Source organism: Arachis stenosperma, chromosome 1, assembly GCF_014773155.1.
Source record: "Arachis stenosperma cultivar V10309 chromosome 1, arast.V10309.gnm1.PFL2, whole genome shotgun sequence".
NCBI classification, from domain to species: domain Eukaryota; kingdom Viridiplantae; phylum Streptophyta; class Magnoliopsida; order Fabales; family Fabaceae; genus Arachis; species Arachis stenosperma.
In genome coordinates, this window is record NC_080377.1 from 120,405,066 (window position 1) to 120,427,474 (window position 22,409).

General features: G+C 35.0%; 1 protein-coding gene and 1 long non-coding RNA gene across 8 annotated transcripts; one reads left to right on the forward strand and one right to left on the reverse strand.

Moving 5' to 3' along the window:
• Positions 1-611: 611 nt before the first annotated feature.
• LOC130962764 (uncharacterized) lies at positions 612-15,001 on the forward strand. Its single transcript, XM_057888934.1, has 18 exons — positions 612-814; positions 907-974; positions 1,094-1,155; positions 1,243-1,392; positions 1,516-1,692; positions 1,987-2,199; positions 2,388-4,093; positions 4,431-4,496; positions 4,577-4,646; positions 4,859-5,572; positions 6,048-6,159; positions 7,182-7,410; positions 10,952-11,477; positions 12,088-12,254; positions 12,391-13,135; positions 13,224-13,624; positions 13,783-14,665; positions 14,772-15,001. The coding sequence occupies exons 1-10, from the start codon at positions 612-614 to the stop codon at positions 5,534-5,536; spliced, it is 3,393 nt and encodes a 1,130-aa protein (XP_057744917.1). The 3' UTR covers positions 5,537-5,572; positions 6,048-6,159; positions 7,182-7,410; positions 10,952-11,477; positions 12,088-12,254; positions 12,391-13,135; positions 13,224-13,624; positions 13,783-14,665; positions 14,772-15,001.
• Positions 15,002-15,488: 487 nt separating this feature from the next.
• LOC130949483 (uncharacterized) lies at positions 15,489-22,173 on the reverse strand. Of its 7 annotated transcripts, none has more exons than XR_009073436.1 (15): positions 21,838-22,173; positions 20,125-20,212; positions 19,777-20,044; positions 19,291-19,649; positions 19,089-19,208; positions 18,765-18,881; positions 18,388-18,546; positions 17,879-18,170; positions 17,371-17,767; positions 17,200-17,286; positions 16,995-17,126; positions 16,736-16,787; positions 16,551-16,654; positions 16,379-16,453; positions 15,490-16,280 (listed from the first exon to the last, which is right to left on the reverse strand). It is a non-coding gene; the product is annotated as an uncharacterized LOC130949483 (long non-coding RNA). The 7 variants fall into 7 exon arrangements; XR_009073430.1 differs by having other exon boundaries at positions 16,736-16,791; XR_009073424.1 differs by lacking the exon at positions 16,736-16,787.
• Positions 22,174-22,409: the final 236 nt, after the last annotated feature.

The following is a 22,409-nucleotide window of genomic DNA, read 5'->3' on the forward strand; positions in this document are numbered from 1 at the left end:
GAATGTATTATCAAACCAATAATCAAATTTGATTTTATATTTATTATACAAACTAATAAAAAATTATTTATTATATTTGATAATTGAAAATTTCAGTCGTTTTTTGTTAAAAAAAAAGAAAACAAGTGTAATTCAAAAAAAGAAAAATGTGCTAACAAACTATAGTTCAAACGATAATTTTCTCTCCTTAATTAAGTTTTTTTTAAAAATAATCTAAACAATAAATATTTATATTAAAAGTAACTTATAAATAAATTATTTTATATTTCGTTTTTTAATTCTAAAAATATTTATTTTAAAAAAATATAATAAAAAATTTTTTATTATATAAAAAAAATATTTTTACCTTTTTTTATAAACATTTAAATAATTTTTTAAAAAAATTATAATTTAATTTTAAAAATTATATTAAATATTAATACTACTAATTTTTATAAGCCTAAAACTTAAAAAAAAAGGTTTTAAAGCGTCTAAGTGTGAGGAAAAAAAAAAAAAAGAAAAAAGAAAAGCGCGCGAAACGCAATGGCGCGAAAAATTGGGGAAAGTAGCAGCAGTCTAAGGGTTTCAATTTCATGATTCAGTCTCATTCTGCAATCCTTGGAAGAACAAGAATGTCCAATGAGAATGAGATCGGCGAAATCCAGCTCCTGGTTTCTTCTGGCGACAAATCCATCAAGTGCTCCGGCTACTCAAGCCTCCTCCATTTCCAGGAACATTCTACTCTCAATCCCTTTTCCCTCCACTCCCTCTCACTCTCCTCTCACTCCATCGTCTCTTCCCTAATCTCCGACATCTCCAACCACGACGAAGAAATGTGAGTCACCTTCATCTTCCACCTTCCAATTCATCCAATTCACTTTCTCTATCATGTTGTCTTGATTTGTTTGCTTGTTTATTTCGATGTAGAGCTGCGCAAGCCTTGAAGTGCTTGGGCTTCATGATTTATCATCCTTCCATTGTGTCCTCACTTCTACGTATGTATTATCTGCTTCTACGACAACGGTTCAACCTATCTTATTCATAGTGTATCTGATTTTGGTACTATGCCATGATGCATGCAACATTGCTTTTCATCTTTTTCGTTGTCTTGCAGCGGATGATGTCAATTTGGTATTAGAGTCACTGTCCAAACTTATTACAACCTCTAAATTAAAGGCTAGTTTGATATCCATTTCACTCTTTATGGACACTTTTTCAGTATTTTAACCCTGTATTAAATTATTCTTGTTGCTGCTGGTACAGTCTGCTTGTAATTTAGGGGTATGGTGTATATCTGTTCAACAGTTAGGAGAATCGTGTCTTGCTACTCACTTCCATTCTTTGTTACTAGCAATTGTTCATGCCTTGGACAACCCAATGGGTTCTTTGTCAACAACATTTGAAGCTACCCAGGTAGTGTTGTTCCCTTTCTGTTAACTAGAAATGTTTTTATAGATTCTTGAATGTTATATCTCAGATTTATCTGGAAGTGTAGAAATTTCATTGAACACTCATATTTGAGTCTTCTCGTGACAGGCTGTAATGAAGCTATGTGGTCAACTAAGTAAACAAATGAGAGACTCATCCCACATATGGGCTCCTCCAATATACAGAAGACTTCTCAGCACAGATAAGAGGGAAGGGGATGCCTTGGAACGATGTCTATTGAAGGTCAAAACTTCAGTCATTCCTCCTTCCTTGGATCTCTCGAAGGTACCAAAAACCGCATCTGATATTCAATATAAAGTGGTGAATCCGCAATATCGTTACATGACAAGCTCTTGCTTGTTATGACTTAAGCCGTATTGCTGTCATTGTGCAAGTGATTTATAACACAATATCCTGTGAGAAGGAAAACTTGTGATGAATTTTTTTCCCTTTTATAAATTAATGATATCATTATTTATTATATGTGTTTATGCCACAAGACATTTCATAATTAGCCAATATCTTCAAGGATGTTGTACTGGCTTTGATCTCATTAATTGCTTTCTTCATTTTCAACAGGTTCTTGTCAAAGATATGAAGTTAAATTTGCTTAGTGGGATGAAGAAATTGTTAGATAAGGGTATGAAGATTCAAGTTATTCAAGCATGGGGATGGTTTATCCGAATGCTTGGATCACATGCTTTGAAGACTAGACAATTAGTTAATGACTCACTGAAAATTCCTGAATGTACATTTACAGACCTTGATCCTCAAGTTCAGATCGCTACACTGGTAATATATTTGAGCTGCTTTATTATGTCATCCATGATTCATAGGGATGGTTTATGTGGGATGAAGATTGTCCGATTGTTTAAGTGACACAAAGTGGCTTAAAGATATCAATTTGACATTTGAAGACTAGTTATTGACATCATTCCTTGATTATAGCTTATGTGACCTTTCAACTGTGTTTTGTGCAGGTTGCTTGGGAAGGTCTTATCGATGCTCTTGTTCACTGCACAATGTTAGATCTCAATAAAAATACCCCAGCCAAGGAAAATCATCTTCAAAAACAACATTCATTAGAAAGGAACAATTGTGATGTCCAAGCAAATGGTTTTTCCAAGAGCATAAGACTAATAATGACCCCATTGAATGGCATTATGTCTAGTAAGTGTGATATATCAGTCCACTCATCGTGCTTGAATACATGGTGTTATTTGCTTCATAAGCTTGAAACTTCTATCAACGAACCCTCATTGATAAAGATGGTATTAGAGCCTATTTTAAAAGCAATATTTCAGAATGGACCTGATAGCAAGAGCATCTGGTTGTGGGGGCTGGGCCTAGATCTGCTCAGTGATTGTATCTCACAGAAGTGTAGGGATGTCCTCTGCCAATCAACTAACCAGTTCAGAGATAGAATCTCTGAAACTGGGCCTTCTCTATCTGCCAAATGCTCTTGGAAGCTTCACCCAATTAGATGGCTGCCATGGGATATCAGTCAATTGGATTTTTTTCTTAGTATGATTTCTGTTCTCATTTGTCAAGCATCAAGACCAACAGTGACTTCTGATCATAGAAGTCTTGTTTATGATGCTGCCTTAAAGTTATTTACATATGTTTTAAAAGGAGTCAAACATGATTTGGAAAGTACATCTACCAATTATGATGGTATTATGTTGTGCTTGAAATCAATATTAACATTCATAAAAAATGTATGCGAGGATTTATGCACAGATGGCACTGAAAAGCATGATCTGTACTGCATTTCCATTCGGTTTATAGAAGTTGTCACAAAGGAATTAGATTCTTTGATCTTGGGATCTCCTCTCTACAAGTTTTCTTTAGACCTAAAGTACATTGGTGGCACACAATCAGGTGATCGCAATGAACACCTAAATTTTAGTGTCAGTCGTGTTTCTTATATGGATAAGGTTTCACCAATGGTTTATTTGATAGCGGTTTACTTCCATATGCTGGACTGGTTAGCAATGAATTCTTCTCAATCAGACTGCAAGCCGCAAAGAAGCTCTGAATATTTTAAATTCATATTTTCTTCAAGTGATTCCCCAGACAATCTACTTACTTTTGTTGGCTTCTTGTACAAAGATGTTCGACCAATTCACTTAAAAATATGGATAACATTGGCTGAAGGATTGAATGGCTGTGCACGTGATCCAAACTGTAGGTCTCTACGGGTAGCCATGTCTGATAGTGCTGCATATTCTTCCATATGCCATCTTTTAATTTATCCCATTGTGGTACACACTGAAACTGCAAGATTGACCTTGTCAAATGCTGGTGCCTCTTCAGAGAATTATAAAGTATTACTAGAAAAAAACCCAAGGCTTGACCTTGTTATTCAAACATGGATATCGCTTTACGAATCTCTTAGTGCTTCAGGCTTCGGATGTTCAACAACCACCAATTTTTCTGGAGATCTGTGCACATTGTTAAGCAGGTGCCTTGATGATAGCATTGACATGGCTGAGAGCGGCATTGAACTTCATTTGAAATGCAATGATATTGATCTTGGTATCCTCCATTTATCTGGCAATTTCATGATGTGCATTCTTGACCACATTCAGACTTCAGAATTAGTTTCAGAAACAGAAATAAGTAACACTGACCGTGAGAGCAAAATTCTCTGTGGCATAAAGAACTGCTTAAAACTTGCTGCTAGGTAAGTCTTAAGAGCAGTATTATTATGAGTATACGATGTGCAAGAACAGTATTATTATGAGTATACGATGTGCTTCTGTAGAAGTTGTATATTTGTTTGTTTGTTACTGGTTCCAGTCTTTCTTCCGCGAAGTAATTGTAAAGTTATGTTTTTGATTCTTAAATGAAATTAAATTATACAAGTTCTATTTCAACTTCGATTTAGTTATTCTATAGCTTCATATATTTTTGTCCATTCTCTTTTGTTAATTATACAGGGCCCTGTTTTGTGAATGCTGAGATTATGATGATAACATCAATAATTTAGTAATTGATCGTTTTCATGTGGCATTTCTCAGGTATATGAATTTGTTGATGAAAACGGTGGTGATAGACCCACTGCCTGGTTTTGTTGGGACCTCAAGGTTAGTCAATTTAAGTTGTCTCCTCAATGTATGCTTGGTTGGTCGATGTCTAACTTATTTCACTCTCACATGAATTGCAGAGTATCTTCTGCATTAGCAAATTTCGTTAGCCGCCTTCACTGGAAGCAAGATATTCTTCTTTTTCTGGAGGTTTGTTGTTTTACTTCTTTCTATTATGTATAATCATTAGTGTAGTCTTAGACTCTCAACTTGGAAAGGTGAGGGACTACCTACCCGAACTTTATATCCCCAAATTTGACAATCAATATAGTAAGTGGATTTCTTTTGCGTAGAACACCACCATTACTTGAATTTTCCATCCTGCTTGACTTGTATATAATATACCATATACTTGGTTGCAGATTATTTCCTGTCCACTACTTCAATGGCTATCAAATATGGTAAATCAGGATGAAACAACAAATGAGCAACTCCAACATCTGTGGAATGAAATTTTAAGTTGTTTAAAAAGAAGTCAACCTCCAATGAACTTTGGTTCCGCTTTACTCAGACTTCATGAAACCTTGTTTGAAAAAACTCTTGATCATCCATATCCCTCCATTTCAAAACCAACCATCACATTTTGGAATTCCACGTTTGGTCAACAAGTTATTCTGGATTTCCCACCGAATCTGCTCTCTGTCCTCGACAGACTATCTAGGAATGGGAAATTAAAACTCCAGAAGAGAAGCCTACCACCTCTTCAAAAATGTCATTCCTCTAAGGAAGTCAGTGGCACTCTGCCAGGATACCAGGTCACCGCAACACATAATAGGACATCTAAGAGAATTGAGTTAGTGCCGGACGCACAAAAAGATGCATCTCCTTTGAGTGTTAAGAAAAGGAGATTAGAACTGACTGAGCATCAAAAGGAAGTGAGGCGAGCGCAGCAAGGAAGGGAAAGGGATAGTGGAGGACATGGCCCTGGAATTAGAACTTACACTAATGCTGATTTCTCTCAAGGGCTTGATGAATCACAAGAAAGCCAGGAAATAAGAGACTCAGAAGCCATACTGCAGATGTTGAGGAAAACTATTTAGTTACCTCAGTGCTGAATTGCATTGGCACTAAAACAGGTACGAATGTCTAACTTTCTAATTGGAAAGAGTAAAACTTATCTCAGCTAATGCACATGCACCTGGTGCTTGGTTAACCATTACTGTCTAAATATTAATCAATGGCAGAAAGGAGCTTTATCAAACATAAATTGTGTCATAATTGTGCTTATAACTCCCCAAATAAATGTACGTACGGTAATAATTATATCAGTTTGTTTAGGTTTAACAAGGACGGGTTGAATTATTAATTTTTTAGTGACTGGTAAAACAAATCTAAATTCGTAGTGTGTTCAGGACTCGTTACCGTTAGTGGAATGAAAGCTCTTTAGTCTTTAATGTGCAGACCTATTGTGAAAAGTGACCTTTCAAGACTGTTAAAGTGGACATTTAATTAAAATTATGCAAAAAAATCCAATATAGATTTATTGTATATTAGTAGATATTGAACTTTTGATTGATTAAAGCTCCAAATCTGATTGACATGTCTCCTTAGTGGCTGTCCAAGAATAAATTGTCATCATTTATATAACTACACTCGCCGATGATTCATAATCCAAGTACTCTAGATTGGTCCACAGTTGCACCCACCTGCGTCATTTTCAAAGGTACACAAGTCTTTGCCTTTTTTGCCTTTGGAGCATAATGAAAAAAAAGAAAAAAATCCACCAACAACCAGGGCTGTGTAAAAAAATCCAGATTCTATATTTAAATCCAATTCAAACCAAACCATTTGAAAAACGAATTTTTTATTTTTAATATTGGAGTGGTAGTGGTGTTTTTCTTAAATGTGGATTGTTGGGGGTGTTATACTTAAATGTGGGATCGTTTAACTAGAGAAGCAGAAATCGGTGCCAGAGATTTGTGAGAGGTACACAAATCAGTGCCAGGGGTACACAAATCGGTGCCAGGGATTTGTGTTGGTATACAAATCGGTCCCAGGGATTTGTGTTAAAAAAATTAAAAAAATTTAAGTACAGAAATCGGTGCCAGGGATTTGTGTAGTTTTGAAAAACACCAAAAATTACCTTAAAGTATATCACCACTTTTACTTCCATAACAAAAAAAATAGCCTTTGAAAAACACCCATTTTAAATAAAAAAGGTCTAAATCGAATTGTATTTATTTTATAATTTGGTTTTTAAATCAAAATCATTTAAACAATTTCAGATTTAGATCCGAAATAAAAAAAGGGTAAAGTATATTTTTTGTCTTTAAAGTTTAACAAAAGTTTTAAAAATATCTCTCTAAGTTTTATTTTGTTTTAATTTTGTTCCAATAGTTTTCAATTTGTATCAAATATATCCTCGACGACTAATTTTTCAAAAAATTTAACACCAATTCAACAACAATTTCATAAGAACAACCCTCAACACAAGCAAATCAAGCATAATTTTCAGGCATTATTGTTAGATTGGTCTTAAATTTTTTGAAAATTTAGCTGTCAAAGATATATGTGATATAAATCAAAAATTTTTGAGACAAAATTAAAATAAAATAAAACTTAAGATTATTTTTGAAGTTTTTGCCAAATTTCAGGGACAAAATATATTTTACCCTAAAAAAATATTAATTTGAACCCGTTCACACTTTACACAGCCTCTCTTCAACTGTGTCGTTTTTGCCGCAGCCCCAGCAGAGCAGACAGTTGCCGCCACCACCACAAGCACGTTGCTTTTTTGGTTGTTCCTCTGTTGTTTTTGCTCTTGCTGCTGTCGTGTACGCCTCTTTCGACCATCGCTGCGCTGTCGCTCTGTTCTGCTGTCTATTGTTATGCCGTTCACTGCTCTTTCCTCACCATGACTCTCGCTCTCTGGAAGCCCGCTTGGCGTTGCAAATTCTAGCCTTTAAGGACCAAGGTTAGTGCCTCTTTCAGAATCTCAATAGAAATCTCCGCTACAATGTTATAATCATGTTTCACCACCGTACATTTCATCACTCTCTGGAAATTATACAAAACATTAAATTCCTTTCCCACTAGATATTTTTTCTGTGTCACTCTAATTTCATATGGAATCTCTCTAATTCCAAATTAAGAACAATGCTGTTTGTTCATTGTTTTGTTTCCTCTTAGTGATAGAAAAATTGAATTGAGATGCTAAACGACCAAACCAAAAAAGAACAATATTCTAAACAGAAAATCAGTTATTAATAAATTAATTCCATGAGAATACTGTGTATCTCTTTTAAACTTTGCAACTGCTATCTCTATCTAATAAATACTACAAAGCAATGAAGACATGCTAAGAGACCAAGCATTGGTCCAAACTCTAAGTATTAGACACAAACTAAAAAATCTTACACTATGGATAACTGAATTTTAAAATTAGTTGTATGTTTATTTAATTCCATGATCTTGATTTCATTAAATTTTTTATACTTTTGTTTGTGTTGTGATTTTGATATTGTTTTCTTTAAGCATTTCTCATAATTTCTTATTAGGCAAGGCTCTCAGGTTTGATAAATATAAAAAAAAAATTGAAACCATTAATATCAAGCACTAGTGGTGTGGATAAGTATAAACCATTTCACATTTTTAGTTTGATGATTTTTTATTTTGTATAATACTGAGTGTTATTTAGTAAACTTATTGTCTTCTTATAGTATTATATTTGTTTAATTAAATTAAAAAAAGAATTGACACTGAAAAAAGAAATAAGTTAGCTTATTAATATTCTCCTAATATGTAGAACAAGATGACTGATAATAATATTCAACCATCTTTTTTAATGTCAAATATTCGTAAAATCAGTCAATCAGTTAGTTGTTTAAAATTATTTTGAAGTAGAAAATACTACCAAAAAGAAGGTTAAATGTAGAGGTGTCCATGGATCGGATCGTATCCGCAGATTAGCGGTAAATATCTGTATTCGATCCGCAAATTGCGGATACTATCCGATCTACAAATTGATCGGATCGGATAGGATCCAATCCGCATCCTTTGCAGATCGGATTGCGGATATCTGCTCTACATCCGCGTATCCGATCCGCAGATCCGCACAATAATAATTAAAAATAAATAAATATATATGCTTGGTATTATATTTATTTGTTTATATGTTTTAGTTAGTAATTATTATTCATATATTGTATTATTTTATTTTTGTTATTTATAAAGAGTTTGATTAAAAATATTTTAGGAATAAATAAGTTTAAAAGTATAAAAAAAATATTTTTATTGAATTTTTTTACATAGGAATATGATTAAAAAGAGAAAGTTTAATTATGCGAATATATCCGATATTCAATCCGATCTGATCTGCACATTTGCGGATCGGATCGGATCGGGCACTAAAAAGTGCGGATATCATATCCGATCCGATGAAAATTGTGTAAATCGGATCGAATTTTTGGCCATATCCAATCCGATCCGATCCGCAGACACCCCTAGTTAAATGTAAATATTATGATAACTTAATAAAATATGGGAATGAAACCAACTCAATAGGTAGTCATTTAAGATGTAAGCATAGTACTCTTAAATTTGACTAAGATGAAGCTTGAAAGACATTTGTGGATATGTTTGTTGGGAAAGAATTACCATTTTACTTTGGTGAGAGTATAAAATTTTAAAGATTTTTGTATGCCTTAAAAGTAACATTTAAAGTTTCTTTATGTATTTCATTAACACGTGACATTGAAGTTCTTTATGTTAAAGAAATGATGAAGTTGCAAGATTTTTTTTCAATAAATTATGATAGAGTATGTTTAACAACTAATATTTGGATTTCAATTTAAAATTTTATTTATATGAGTTTAACAACACAGTTTGTGAATTTAGATTGAAAATTACATAAAAAATATTTCATTTTTGTCAAGTGACAAACTATTTAGGAGAGGTTATAGGAATTACAATTAAAATTTGTTTGAGTAATTAGAATTTAAATTGGATATTTAGTGTGACAATTGGTAATACATCGTTTAATGATGTTGCAATTAAATTTCTAAAACAGCGATTTAAGTTTTTGAAATAGCATTGTTTTGAATAATAAATTTATTTATATGAAGTGTTGTGCATATATTCTAAATTTATGGTAAAAAAAAAGTTAAAATAATTGATGAATTAGTTTTGAGAATTCATAGTACGTTAAAATATGTCATATTTTCTCAATTAGAATCACTAAAAGTGTGTTGAAATAAGAAAATTTATTACAAATGTTTGCTTTATATGAACTAGGTGGAACTTTACCTTTCAAATGTTAGAGATAACTTTAAAGCACTACAAAGTATTTAAATTGAGAAAAAACAGAGAGATATGTCTTTGCATTTAGATTGGGAGTATGTTAGGTTAATTGTACTATTTTTGCGAATCTTCTAAACTAAAAGCACACACCTCTCCCTTTTTCTCAATTCTTATGTATATGTGTTGTCCTTTAATGTAAATAATTTAATGTTTTGTGGTGTTTTAAAATTACATTTAACATTCAAAAGGTATTGTTTTACCTAGTTCCAACATTCATACTTTGCAAATTTTTATACTGAATTTTTGTTCTAGTTCAACACACTTTTAAAATTTAGTGGTTTTAGATGAGAAAATCTGACATATTTTACCACACTACTAATCTTCAGTATCGATTCATCAATCTAATCTAATTTTTTTTTACAATTAAATTTAGAATATGTGTACAACACCTCATGTGAATAAATTCATCATTTAAAATGTTATTTCAAGAATTTAATTGTTGTTTCAGATATTTAATTATAATACAATTAGACGATGCATTATCAATTGTCACACTAAATATTCGATCCAAATTATTCAAACAAGATTTAATTGTCGTTATAACTTCTCTTGAATGGCTTGTCACTTGGCAAAATTAAATATTTTTTATGCAATTTTCAATCCAAATATACAAAGTGTTATGTCAATCTCAAATAAATAAATTTTGAATTAAAATCTAAGGATCAGTCATTAGACATATTTTACCATAATTTGTTTGAGAGAAAATTTTGCAATTTCATTTTTTTTAAATATAAAAACCTCCAATGTCATGTGCTAATTTAGTTCGAAAAAGAATTTTAAATCTTGTAGGGTATACACAAATCTTCAAAATGTCTGACTCTCAACAAAGTGAAATAGTAGCTCTTTTCTAATAATCTATATTTGGTATGACCGTTGTTTCTCTTTTGTTTGAATCATTGTTAAGATTTTACTAGCATCTTAAATGACTACCCATTAAGCAAGTTCAATTTTTATATTATATTAAACTACTACAATATTTACATTTAATCTTACTAATAGTGTTTTCTACTTAAATGGAAAAGTATAGAGTACCAAAAGTTGTATTTGCCAACTATTACCAACACTAATTAAAATTAAATTAAATTTAATTTTAATATAATTTATTATGTCAATTAGAGATTTGGTGGGTCCAGTATAATGCAATTTGAATTGTGCAGGAGTGAGAACAAACTAACGTAGCATGAGGCCAATTATTAACGCAGCCAGGCACACCGCAAAACAAACCTAATCCTCATTCTTCTCCGGCGTTGCATCTCCGTCGGCTTGCTTTTCATCTCACCGGATCGCCGCCATTTGATCTATCGACGGTGAAATTGTCTTAACCTGAAGGCCACTTATACCGCGACGTGAGTATTTGAAGGTGTAACGGTTTCCGTCGGGTTGCTTTTCATCTCATCGGAAAGCCGCCATTTCATCCATCGGCGGGGACATCGCCTTCACCCAAAGGGAAGAGCAACTGCAACGTGAGCATTTGAAGGCGTCACGCAACCCTCTTCTCCTCAACCTTCTTTGGTAAGGGACAGGTGTCTTCATTGAATGCACGTGGACCACATAATGTCGATGGAACAAGCAATTTGTGAAGGCGCATCGTACGGTACAGCATATGATGATAGTGATTAGTATAATTCTTGCGACGTTAATGTTCCATCGCTTAGTAAAAATGACACACAACATGTAGACAAGGTAATTTATATGGTAGAAATATATAACTATATTTTTAGTTTGATGTTGAGTTCTTACCAGAGATAAGTTTTGTTGGAAGAATTGTGATTTCATTTGCTTAATTAGGAATTGTGTGGATTATATTTCTTTCCACTATGCTAGATAGGTGCTACATTTTCATCTAATTATCTTAATTTATAAATAATTTAGAAAAAGTAAAATGGCTTATCAATATAAAGTAGATTTTTTCTTCCAATTGTGTGTGTATAATGTATAATGTACATATATAAAAAAAGCATTTTATTGTATTTTAATATTGAACAAATTTTATAATAATACATACTATATATGCTACTTCATTACTCAATATCAGATATAACTTGAGTTAATTAATTTTGCATTTTATTTGTTATTCGTTTTTCATAATGACTGCACATGAGTTATATTTTGGTTTAATTGTGATTTCATTTGCTTAATTAGGAATTGTGTGGATAATATTTCTTTCTACTATGCTAGATAGGTGCTACATTTTCATATGGTTTATTTTTGTGTTTGGTCACCATGTTTAATTGATGTTTGCAACTTTGATTGATGGCTGTTCTATAGTTGTTTATTTTCGATTGTTGATTAGTCGGTGATATCTATGGAAAAGTGGGAATTGTGTGGAAGAGTTATTGTGAGTGTCGAACGGTGGATGGATATGTCTTTTGTTTATACATCATCGGTTATCAATTTCAAGGGAAAGATTCTAGAAGCATTATTGAAGTAGTGGACGATGCAATGGCAGTGAATCATGAGGTGTGAAATATTCTTTATTTTGCTGAATTCCTGTACTTATGAGGTGTGAAATATTCAAGAAGCTAGGAATTTTTTATTTTATTTAGTTGAGTACTTTTTGTGTTGAATGATATTTTTTTTTTGAATGGCTTTGCAGTTACCCGATTACACTGGAATTCCATTAGATGAAATCCCGTACGTAGGATTGAGATTTGTTTCCTTGCAGCGGGCACAAGAGTTTTACACTAATTATGCAAAGAAAGTTGGCTTCGTGACCAGGATTAGGAACACCAACTTTGACAAGACCAGGAAGGATTCAAAGATACCTGTTAACCAATCGTTACACTGTAGTCGTAAAGGTTATCGGGAGTCTTGAGTGAAGGCAGCAACTCGGGTAAAGCGAATAACAACAGCTAGATGCAAAGCAAGGATGTACGTCATGCTTGATAGACAGAAGGATAATTGGATGGTCTCCAAACTAGAACTGAAGCACACCCATCTGTGTTCTGCCAAGCAAGTTGTGCATTACACTGAGTACAAGGAACTGACTATGCGTGCCAAGTGTGTGATTCAGAACAATGATGAAGCTGGCATACGGCCCAATAAGACTTATCTCGCACTGGCGAACGAGGTTGGTGGCTCGTCGAATTTGGGTTACTCAGAAAAGGATGTGAGGAACTTTATTACGAGCAATTTGCGCTGTGCTGACGGAAACGCAGATGTCAAGGAAATGATTAGCTATTTCATGCAGATGAAAGATATCAACCCGAATTTTTTTATGCAGTTGATGTAGACGAAGCTAACTAGTTTAAAAGTGCGCTCTGGGTAGATGCAAGATGCAGGGCTTCCTATGAATATTATGGTGATGTGGTATCATTTGATACAACGTACAATAGAAACAAGTATGTATGTGTGTTTTGCTTTTATTCAAATGTCTAATGATTTTCGCATTTAGCTTGCTTTTGGTAATTTTAGTTGGATTTATTACAGGCACGGACTTCCATTTGCATCTTTTGTTGACGTTAACCATCATAGCAAGTCCACTCTGCTCGGATGTGCTTTGATGGGAAATGAGAAAATTCGTTACTACGAGTGGGTCTTTAAGCAATGGTTGAGGTGCATGGGATCTCCCCCACAGGCCATCATCACGGACTAGTGCAAATTCATGTTTGGTGCTATCAAGAATGTCCTTCCAGATACTCGCCACCGATGGTGCATATGGCACATAATGAAGAAGATACCGCATAAGTTTGGAGGATATGCACGGTATAAAGAAATAGATGATAGAATGCATGGCACTGTTTGTAATGCCAGGTCTGTGGAATCTTTTGAGAAGGATTGGTCTGCATTCATTGATGAGTTTAACTTGGAGCGAAATAGATGGCTTTTAGGTTCGTTTTGTTTTTGTGCTCTTATGGTCCTTTTTTATAGTGGGTTTGTTATGGAATCTCTGTATGGTGATTATAACTTTTTTTTTGTTGGTTATATAGACTTTATGACGAACGTCGAATGTGGATTCCAATATATTTTCAAGGTGAATTTTGGACAGGTATGAGAAGTACTCAATGGAGTGAGAGCATGCACTCCTTTTATAGTGGTTACTTGCATTGCAAGAGTGGATTGATTCAGTTCGTGCTTGGGAACAAGGAGCAGAAGGAACTGGAAGATGATGCTGCAGACTCTAAAGGAGTTGTTCCTTGTTCATCGAATACTAAATTGAAAGACAATTTCAACGTGAGTACACAACTTCTAAGTTTAGGGAAGTACAACAGGAATTCAGGAAAAAAGGAGATTGTTTAGTCCGTGGTGCGACTCACGAGGGTGATTTATTTTGTGTGATTATGAAAGAGCAATACATGTTATATGGAGAACTTAGGTCCTAGAACAATATTGTCGAGTTTGACCCGTCGACACACAAGATTCGGTACGAGTGCAACATGTTTGCATCGAGAGGTATTCTTTGTTGTCACTGTCTTGCTGTTTATTTTTATTACGGAGTAAACAGAGTACCATCTTGCTATGTTCTCCCTTGATGGAGCAAGAATGTACAGTGGAAACACACTTTCATTAAGAGTAGCCATGACGAGAAGCGATCGGATGAAAGCCACAACTTATTTAGAAGACTGTGTACGCACTTCTTCAATGTGGCACAGGAATTCGTGACATGCGAAGAAGAGGCGGCCATGTTACATTTGGGTCTTGATGAGTTAAGGGCCAAGTTGGTTGATTATCGTGCAAACTTGGTGTCCAGAAGTGTTCCCAATACAGATAACAACATGGTGACACAGTCTGACCCAGCTTGTGTTGCATTTGACATTCAAGGTCCCTCTAAGGTCGCAACAAAGGGTTGACCGAGACTGAAGAGGCTTGGATTTGAACTGGACGCATCCATTAAGAGATTTATGCGAAGAAAGAAGAATAATCCACCTCAGGTATGTGTTTACCAGTACATAGTTTCTAACCACATGTTAGCATGCCTTGATGGATAACGTTGAAAGTCTTATTCACTTTTTGTTCATGCATGTTTTCACCTTTCAGGTAAATAATAGAGCAATCAATCCAAACATAGTGGCGGTTCCTGCTTTGAGCACGAACGAATCACATGGAAATTACGGCTTCTTGTCTTTGTTACACTTATTTCGACATAGTTAGATTACTTTTGATTATGAATTTGTATGGACATTTGCTGTCTTTAGTAATATTTTTTTCCACTTATCTTTTTACAAAGTTTTCGAGGTATTTATTTAAATGACATTTTTAAGTTGAGGATATAATTACTTAATGATTTTTTTGTCATTAGGGTGCGTATCTTAATAGTATAGTTCCTAACCCCAAATTGTGTGAGTTATGCCTTATAACGAATCAATTAAGACTTATTTGAAACCTTCAAGCTTTCGTGACTTTAAAGGAATATCGACATGTATAACACACATCCGTACTAAGACAATTGCTGAGAAGTGACACTGTAATTAGGCTGTAAATGGGAAAACACATCTGCCATTACACGCCAAGACCAAAATGAAAAAAGTCAATCTTAAAACACACGTATTGTATTAGACACATCCATATATGCATAGACACATCTGTCGTTATCCTGTCACATCCAAACAAGAGACACATCTGTGAGAAGGAAAACCTGTTAACATCACATAACTATATTAGCCACTTCCAATGCAAGAGACATCCATGCTGAGACAACTCTGAAAATGACACGATGAATTAAGCCAAAAACATATGAGTCACATGTGAGATTAAAAACAAGCACGAAAAAGACACATTATTAAAAGACACATCTGGCATACGACACATCCTTGTGCCGTAGATACATTCAATAAAAATATCGAAGACACATCTATGGTTAATAAGACACATCCACTCATGAGACACACATGTCCACACCTGTCAGAAGACACATAGATGTGCCATAGATACATTCAATAAAAATACGGAAGACACATATGTGGTTAACAAGACACATCCACTCAGAAGACACATCCATTTTTCAGCAACTACGAAGAACACCTGAATAACAATATACTGCTAACATAAATGGAGACATCCAAAATAGACAACAATCAAACTGTGACATGCTTATTATTTGAAAACAAAAATATCTCAAAGTGTATCAGTTGGTCAGCTTGTGCATAAACTTGTCCCAGACAAACGTGTGAAGGAACAAGAATCCAAAACAAGATTCATCTGTGTAAAATAAGGAAAATACTTAGACCCAACAAAAAATATCTCACAATGTGAGGATAACTCTCCCCTAAGCAAACTAGAATGTAATATAAAGGCTTTTTCTTTTGATATCTATCTTCTTTTGCTCGTCTGTTTCTTTTGCACCCCTGCAGCTCGTCGAAGCATGCTGTTTGTCCCAGGTGCTGTAAACGGAGTCCTAACCTGCTTACGTTTGTTCCTTGGTTGGTTGCGACGCACAGGAGGTTGAGCATGGCTGCTAACAGCATTCAGAGCATCTCCAATGTTTAAATTTTTGTGACAGAGGATGATGTCAAGCATTATCTCCAACCTATATAACTTGATAGTGTCCTGCATGTGAAAATCAAAGTTAGGTTACTGCATGTAGGTACAAACAATGGCATGTGCTTAAAAAATCAGTTAACTAAACATAGATTTTTGAATCTCACATAATCCCGTCATTCACATTCCTGCCTTCAGTCCAGTACTCCATAAACTTTATTGTATAGATCCCACAGTCAAAACTATGTGAATGGAATAGCAGATTGTATTAGGAGAATGAAAAAATATCTAAAGGAAACTTAATAAATACAACCTTTGAAGATTTTGAGGGGGACTCACCTATTTAGTTGTACTGGAACAGGGGCATATGTACAAGGTAGCCCTTGTTTAGTGGGCTTATATGTGTGGATGGCCACCTGTGCTATGTCTTCAATGAGCCTCGCCTAAACAACATAGAAAACACTTAAATAGAATACAATAATAAGGATTAAATAAAGCCAGAGGGTGACGACATGTTGTGGTACCGCATATGCATCTAGCTTGTTCCGGAATGTATCATGTGGTTTATTGGGTATGCTATCTAGTACAAACAGTTTTTTCGCGGATACATCGAACGCATACACCCACCGGTGAGTCAGTGACGGGTGATACATATAGGAAAAAACCACAGTAACATTATGCAAATGTAATTAGGCATTTCACGTGAATTTACAATGAAAAACACATATCTGTTATTCGGATGCAAATAAAAATAGCAACTTCTAATTTGACAAACAGACTTACCCATCTTCTCTTTGAAGCTGTTACCTTATCAAAAAACCTAGTATCAACACCAAAGTTTTTTCCCAAACCCACATACACCGGAGTTGGGCCGTTCTGAAACTGCAATACATTCCTTTCGACCAACACTGTTTCCTGTCCAAAGACGAATACGAAGTTGTTCAATAGGTTTAATATACTTAAATTTTCCATATAAAAGTCTCCTTACCATTATCCCTGGACACACGCAGTAGAAGTCATGCGTTAATCTGTTTAACCCTGAGTCATTGAACGCGCAACACATCCACTGCACGACCTAATTAACCAGAATGTAAAGATTAATTAACCGCAAAACAAAAGGCTTAAACAAACTTGATCACCAAGTTTTTGCATTACATACATTGTTATTGAGCCAAGCACGTGGCCTCAGGGTGTACAAGTCCGCCCTTCTCAGCACTAAGTGTGGTCTACCCTCATACGATGTAACTTTTTGCTTACTATCAAGGGATCTGTTCACAGCCCATCCTCTGATTTTTTTATTTGTCCTGCTCAGTGATTTTTCGTCCCTTTAGTAACGGATGAATGGGTCGAGGGGGGATGGTTTGGGTGTTTTGAAGATCTGCGTCATCCCAAGTGAGAATGATGGGCGTGGTGGACTCGGTGTGCGGACTGAAGACCCTTTTGGAATAATTGTTTGTATCGGATCGATGCTAATGGCTCTCAATGGGTAACGTCGTTCGATTTCTGTCCATAGCCTTTCGCACTCCGGATCTCGCTGCGATAAGATGTCAGGGTGCCTGTTTCAAGATTAACCATGTGGGGCGGTCAACTTATACGAATTCCTAAGAGAAGAAGTAAAAAACAATACACACTACCAATGGAAACAAAGTTATATACTATTCACTTACATGTCAAAAAATTCACTTGAATATTCCTGAATTCCTGAATTGTCAATCATTACAGCTGACGGAGTTTTTGGTTCAGCCTCATACGTCTCAATTGGTTTCTTTGATGTTTTCGGGAGGCTTGTTGCGATGTTCTCCCCTTCTGTCCCTTTCTGCTGTTGTGGTTTGCTTTTCTGGGTTTTTATGTGGATTCTCTTGCCAATGGGTTGGTTATCCTCGTCATCCTCGTCGAAAGCAATTGCTTTATCATTTCTTATCACTAACTCGCTAATAACTCCTGGCTTCATGTCGGATCCTTGAAAGCACATCATAAAAAACATGGTTCAGGAAAAAAACATAGTGATTTCGGGTCACTCAATCAACGCAAGTTAAGCTACATACAGCATAACATATTTCTGTTTTCGAGATAAGGCAACAATAGTCATTCGTTAAAACATATGGTTGACCCGTGCTCGTGTCCTTAGTTTGAAAAATGCATCAGACACATTCTTACACTGCTACATCTTACTTACTTTTTGGTTCTTTGTTATATCTGTCTTGCTCGTTCTCCTGGTCTCCCCTACTATCGAACAAGATTTCGGTGTCCTCTTCAAATCATGTCTACGACGTAATCGCTTCGCAATGGGCTCTTTGTCATCGTCATCGCCATCACCCTCTCTGCAATCAGATCCCTAAATTTACAACACCAAGCTATTCAGTTTCAAACAAGGACATAGTGCCTAGAATTCACACTATTAACACAAATTAAATGTATAAAACTTCTCTTTAAGGATTATTAAGGAGGGTCTTAGCAGCCAATGGTAAGAGAAAAAAAAGGGGGTGGAATGTTCACTTTATTTTAATTTTCAAATCCAAATAAAAGATTCATTACTTAGCCATTTTTTCTCACTTTTTTGCACCCATCAGGACTCATTGTCTGGTTAGTGTTAAGACCTGCGCCCATAGTGTGCTCCTTTGCGGCACCTTCGAAGACCGCACCATCGTTTCCTCTGGGTACGCTAAAAGCCTGTGTAGGGCCATCAACTAGTCAAAAACACATAAAACTAAAGCCACATCCAGCACAAACACATCCAAATAAGGTTACATGAAAAAACACAGCCATAACCGACACATCAGAGTCTCTAATAATTCAACGCACAACCATAGATGCCAGATCTTCAAAAGTGTACTTGCAGTTAATTACCCAAGAAAGAGAGCTTCAAAGAGTACATACCTCGGGTTGAATAGTTGTTGCCATGGTGCTGAGCTCCTTGGCAGTCCATGCAGAAAGACACGGCTGAGGTTCTTGACAATTATCGAGATCACCATGCTTAGGCTTATGGAAGTACAACACCTGTGGATATCGCATACAAATCTTATTTATTGGGATACAAGGGATAGATAGATTAAGATGCATGCTCATTTAGAAATGTTACCAGCTAGGCAAACATGCAGCCCTCGCAAGTCTTGTTTTTTTTTTTTTAACATTTGTACTTCTTAATTGCTTGTTCTAATGATTTGAAAATATGCAACGGCCAACAGAATCTTTCGGGATCAGATACATCAAGTATTGTATCGATGTGCCACGGCGAGATGACGTGTTGCACAGTCGGACACAGAAACATCTTCAGCACGAGCAGGATGAAATGCCTCCTAAACTCCATCCTGTCATCTTCAGTATCCATAGCGCACTGGTTAACAAACTGTCTCAGCTGTATAGTATTTAACCGGTGAAATCTTCTTCGTATCGACACATGATCGGCATTACTAGCGTCAAACGGGGGGAAGTCATCAACTGCAACATACATGTGTGTTAAACACGGTAAAACGACCAACTGAATAGGAACAATAAAGGTAAAACCACGGAGACCAAACCCATTTTAACCAATAAAATTCTTTGTTAAAAGAAAAGGTATTCTCACCACCGGGCGAAATTCCGAACAGACGTTCGAACAGCTCAGCCCCAATGCGGATGACTCCATCAGCTACTTTTAAGGTGCTTGTTTCAGTGTCGTAAGCCTTGGCCAGCATCACCATTAATCCTTGTTTAACATTCCACTTTGGCACTAGCTTAAGGAAACCAAAACCAATTTCTTCTATCTCATCTAACTTTGCTTGCACTTGCTTAGTTTCCAGATCGTGGAATAGATCTGCGATGTAGCACGGTGAACACCGTGTCTCTAGTAATTTCTGTCAACATTAAACAAGACCTTCAAAAACAAACCAATGCTAAAATAGAAAGAAACACAATTTTATAAATGATTTAATACCGGCTTTCCCATGTCTTGACGTCGATCTCTTGCAACAGTGTGAAAATTATGTCCAGGTTCCAACTTGTGTTTTCTTCCCCAACCTCACCTAAGTAAGCGGTTCAAGAAAATGATGAAATATAGCTACGCACTAGATAATTAAACGATCATATATCACATTAATGTTACTTCATTATTTCAAACATGATTTGCACTTTAATTAATATTTTATTCTTACACATTGAAAATTAAATTAACCATCACTTTTGAATATTGGAATAACATATTTATTCTATAAACAGCCTGAGCACTATAAAAAAAGTGAAAGAAAAATTTAACAGTGTGCTATAATTTGTAAACTTAATTCATTATTAATAATCTATATATACCCTCTTAACCAAAACAGAAAAGGATGTGTTAGAAAAAAAACAAGAAGATGAGAATTATCTAATTCTGACGAGGAGGAAAAATTACATTTTTCTATTAACTTTTCCTAATTTAACTTTCATTCAATTTCATATAGAAAAATAAATTAACATAAGAAAGATAACTAAAGAAGATCAAAAGGAAAAAGCGACCTCGGTTGTGGGAAGTCAAAAATGAACATATACATAGCTTGAGAATTAAGTATGTGTTTCTTCAAAAAAAATTTTAATGTTTTAATCTCAAATAAAGGATATAGTTATTATTGCTCACTTAGGCTATTCTTTGTTTATTTAGGCTAAGATTGAATTGAATTTGAAAAATTGGCATAATATCTTATTAATTAGAGATTAAAACTTAAATTTAAAAATTTTAAATTTTTTTTTCAAAACTGCATTGTTACCTATTACAGTAGCTACCTCTACCAATGTACAAAGACATATGCATTGTGTACATAACACATACACATGAATATACAACTATAACACTACTGCATGAACAAGTCACATGTATCTAAGTCTTAACTAATTAAATAGATCTAATTATGTATTATTAATTACTACGCATTCAAAAAATTGACAAGAAGAAATTCATAATACAACAAAGCCAAGATCACAGCTGAAGAATTTGTAGTAGAAACACACACACAAAATTATTTAGCTCTGCATGCACATGTGATGATGTGTACGATTTAAAGGCATGTATTGTTAGACACATCTAAGACAAAAGTTCAAGTTACTTTGTAAATGTGAAGAGGAATGAGAAGACACATCTAAGTATCATCAACACCAATTTAAATTGTTATTTTTAATTGGTATTTGTAATTTTTAATTTAAATTTGTCCTATTACATGGGAGCTGTCACAATACTATTGATCGGTTTTGCCAACATATCTAATGAATTAAAAAAAATTTGTCAATTATTAAAAAACAATAACTCAGACCAAAACATGGTAGAAAAGGAACAAAAGAGCTGTGTACAGCAACAATATTATATAGCAGGGAACCACAAATATGTTTCGAATTGTACTTCACAGTCAAGATCCGTCCCAAAAAAATCATTTCAGCATAACTATCATGGCAACATCATTACCTTTTCTTAATATATTTAGGCACAACATCGTAAACCATTTTAACACAGGGAATCACATTAACAAAAGGCCTATAAATCGAGAGATTTCTGTTTACTTTAAATTTAAATGGAACTTGCAGTAGACACAGCACCATTATTGACTAAAGCTCAACCCCATTATATAGTCCACAAATTAACCGAATAACCATCAATTAGCCAAAAGATTGAAGACCCACCTACCTGCTGTTGTTCTGCTAGGGTCGAAGGGAAGAGACAGGAATGAGGACGGAAGAGTCCAGCCGTCGCGTGCCTTCTGGCGGACCTACTGGAGGGTGTCGCGATGAAGGTTCTCACGGGTGGATGCGTCTCCACGACGGCAACATGCAGCGGCTCAAGGTATGACTCTTGGCGGATGTGAGACCGTACCTATCAGTGGCGTTAACTGATTTTCCGGCGTTGACTCCGTTGAGGAATGCGACCGGAAAGACGACACTCCAGCGTGCTATGCGGCGCTGGAAGATGAGATGGGGAGTGAGGGTGTGTCTCAGCAGTAAGAACAAGTAAATGGGGGGTAAACTAGGGTTAAAGGGGTAAACATATGGTATTGGAATTAGCTGAGTTAATTTGGGTTGTGTTTTTTTTTAATAATTGGGCTTTCTGAAACAGCCCAATAGCAATTTGGCAGATTTTGACAGATTCTTTCTTGGTAACGTAGCATTACCGCTACTTAAATATAATTTTAAATAACTGACTGATTTTTATGAGATGGTGGAGAAGATAATTGAGTATTATTGTTATCAGTCATCTTGTTC

What these genes read in the sequence shown, in the direction of transcription:
- LOC130962764 (XM_057888934.1), top strand. Translation starts at nt 612, where the DNA reads ATGTCCAATGAGAATGAGATCGGCGAAATCCAGCTCCTGGTTTCTTCT. An exon ending in TCCAACCACGACGAAGAAAT is followed by an intron (nt 815 to 906) that starts GTGAGTCACCTT and finishes ATTTCGATGTAG; the next exon opens with AGCTGCGCAAGCCTTGAAGT. An exon ending in TGCTTAAAACTTGCTGCTAG is followed by an intron (nt 4,094 to 4,430) that starts GTAAGTCTTAAG and finishes GGCATTTCTCAG; the next exon opens with GTATATGAATTTGTTGATGA.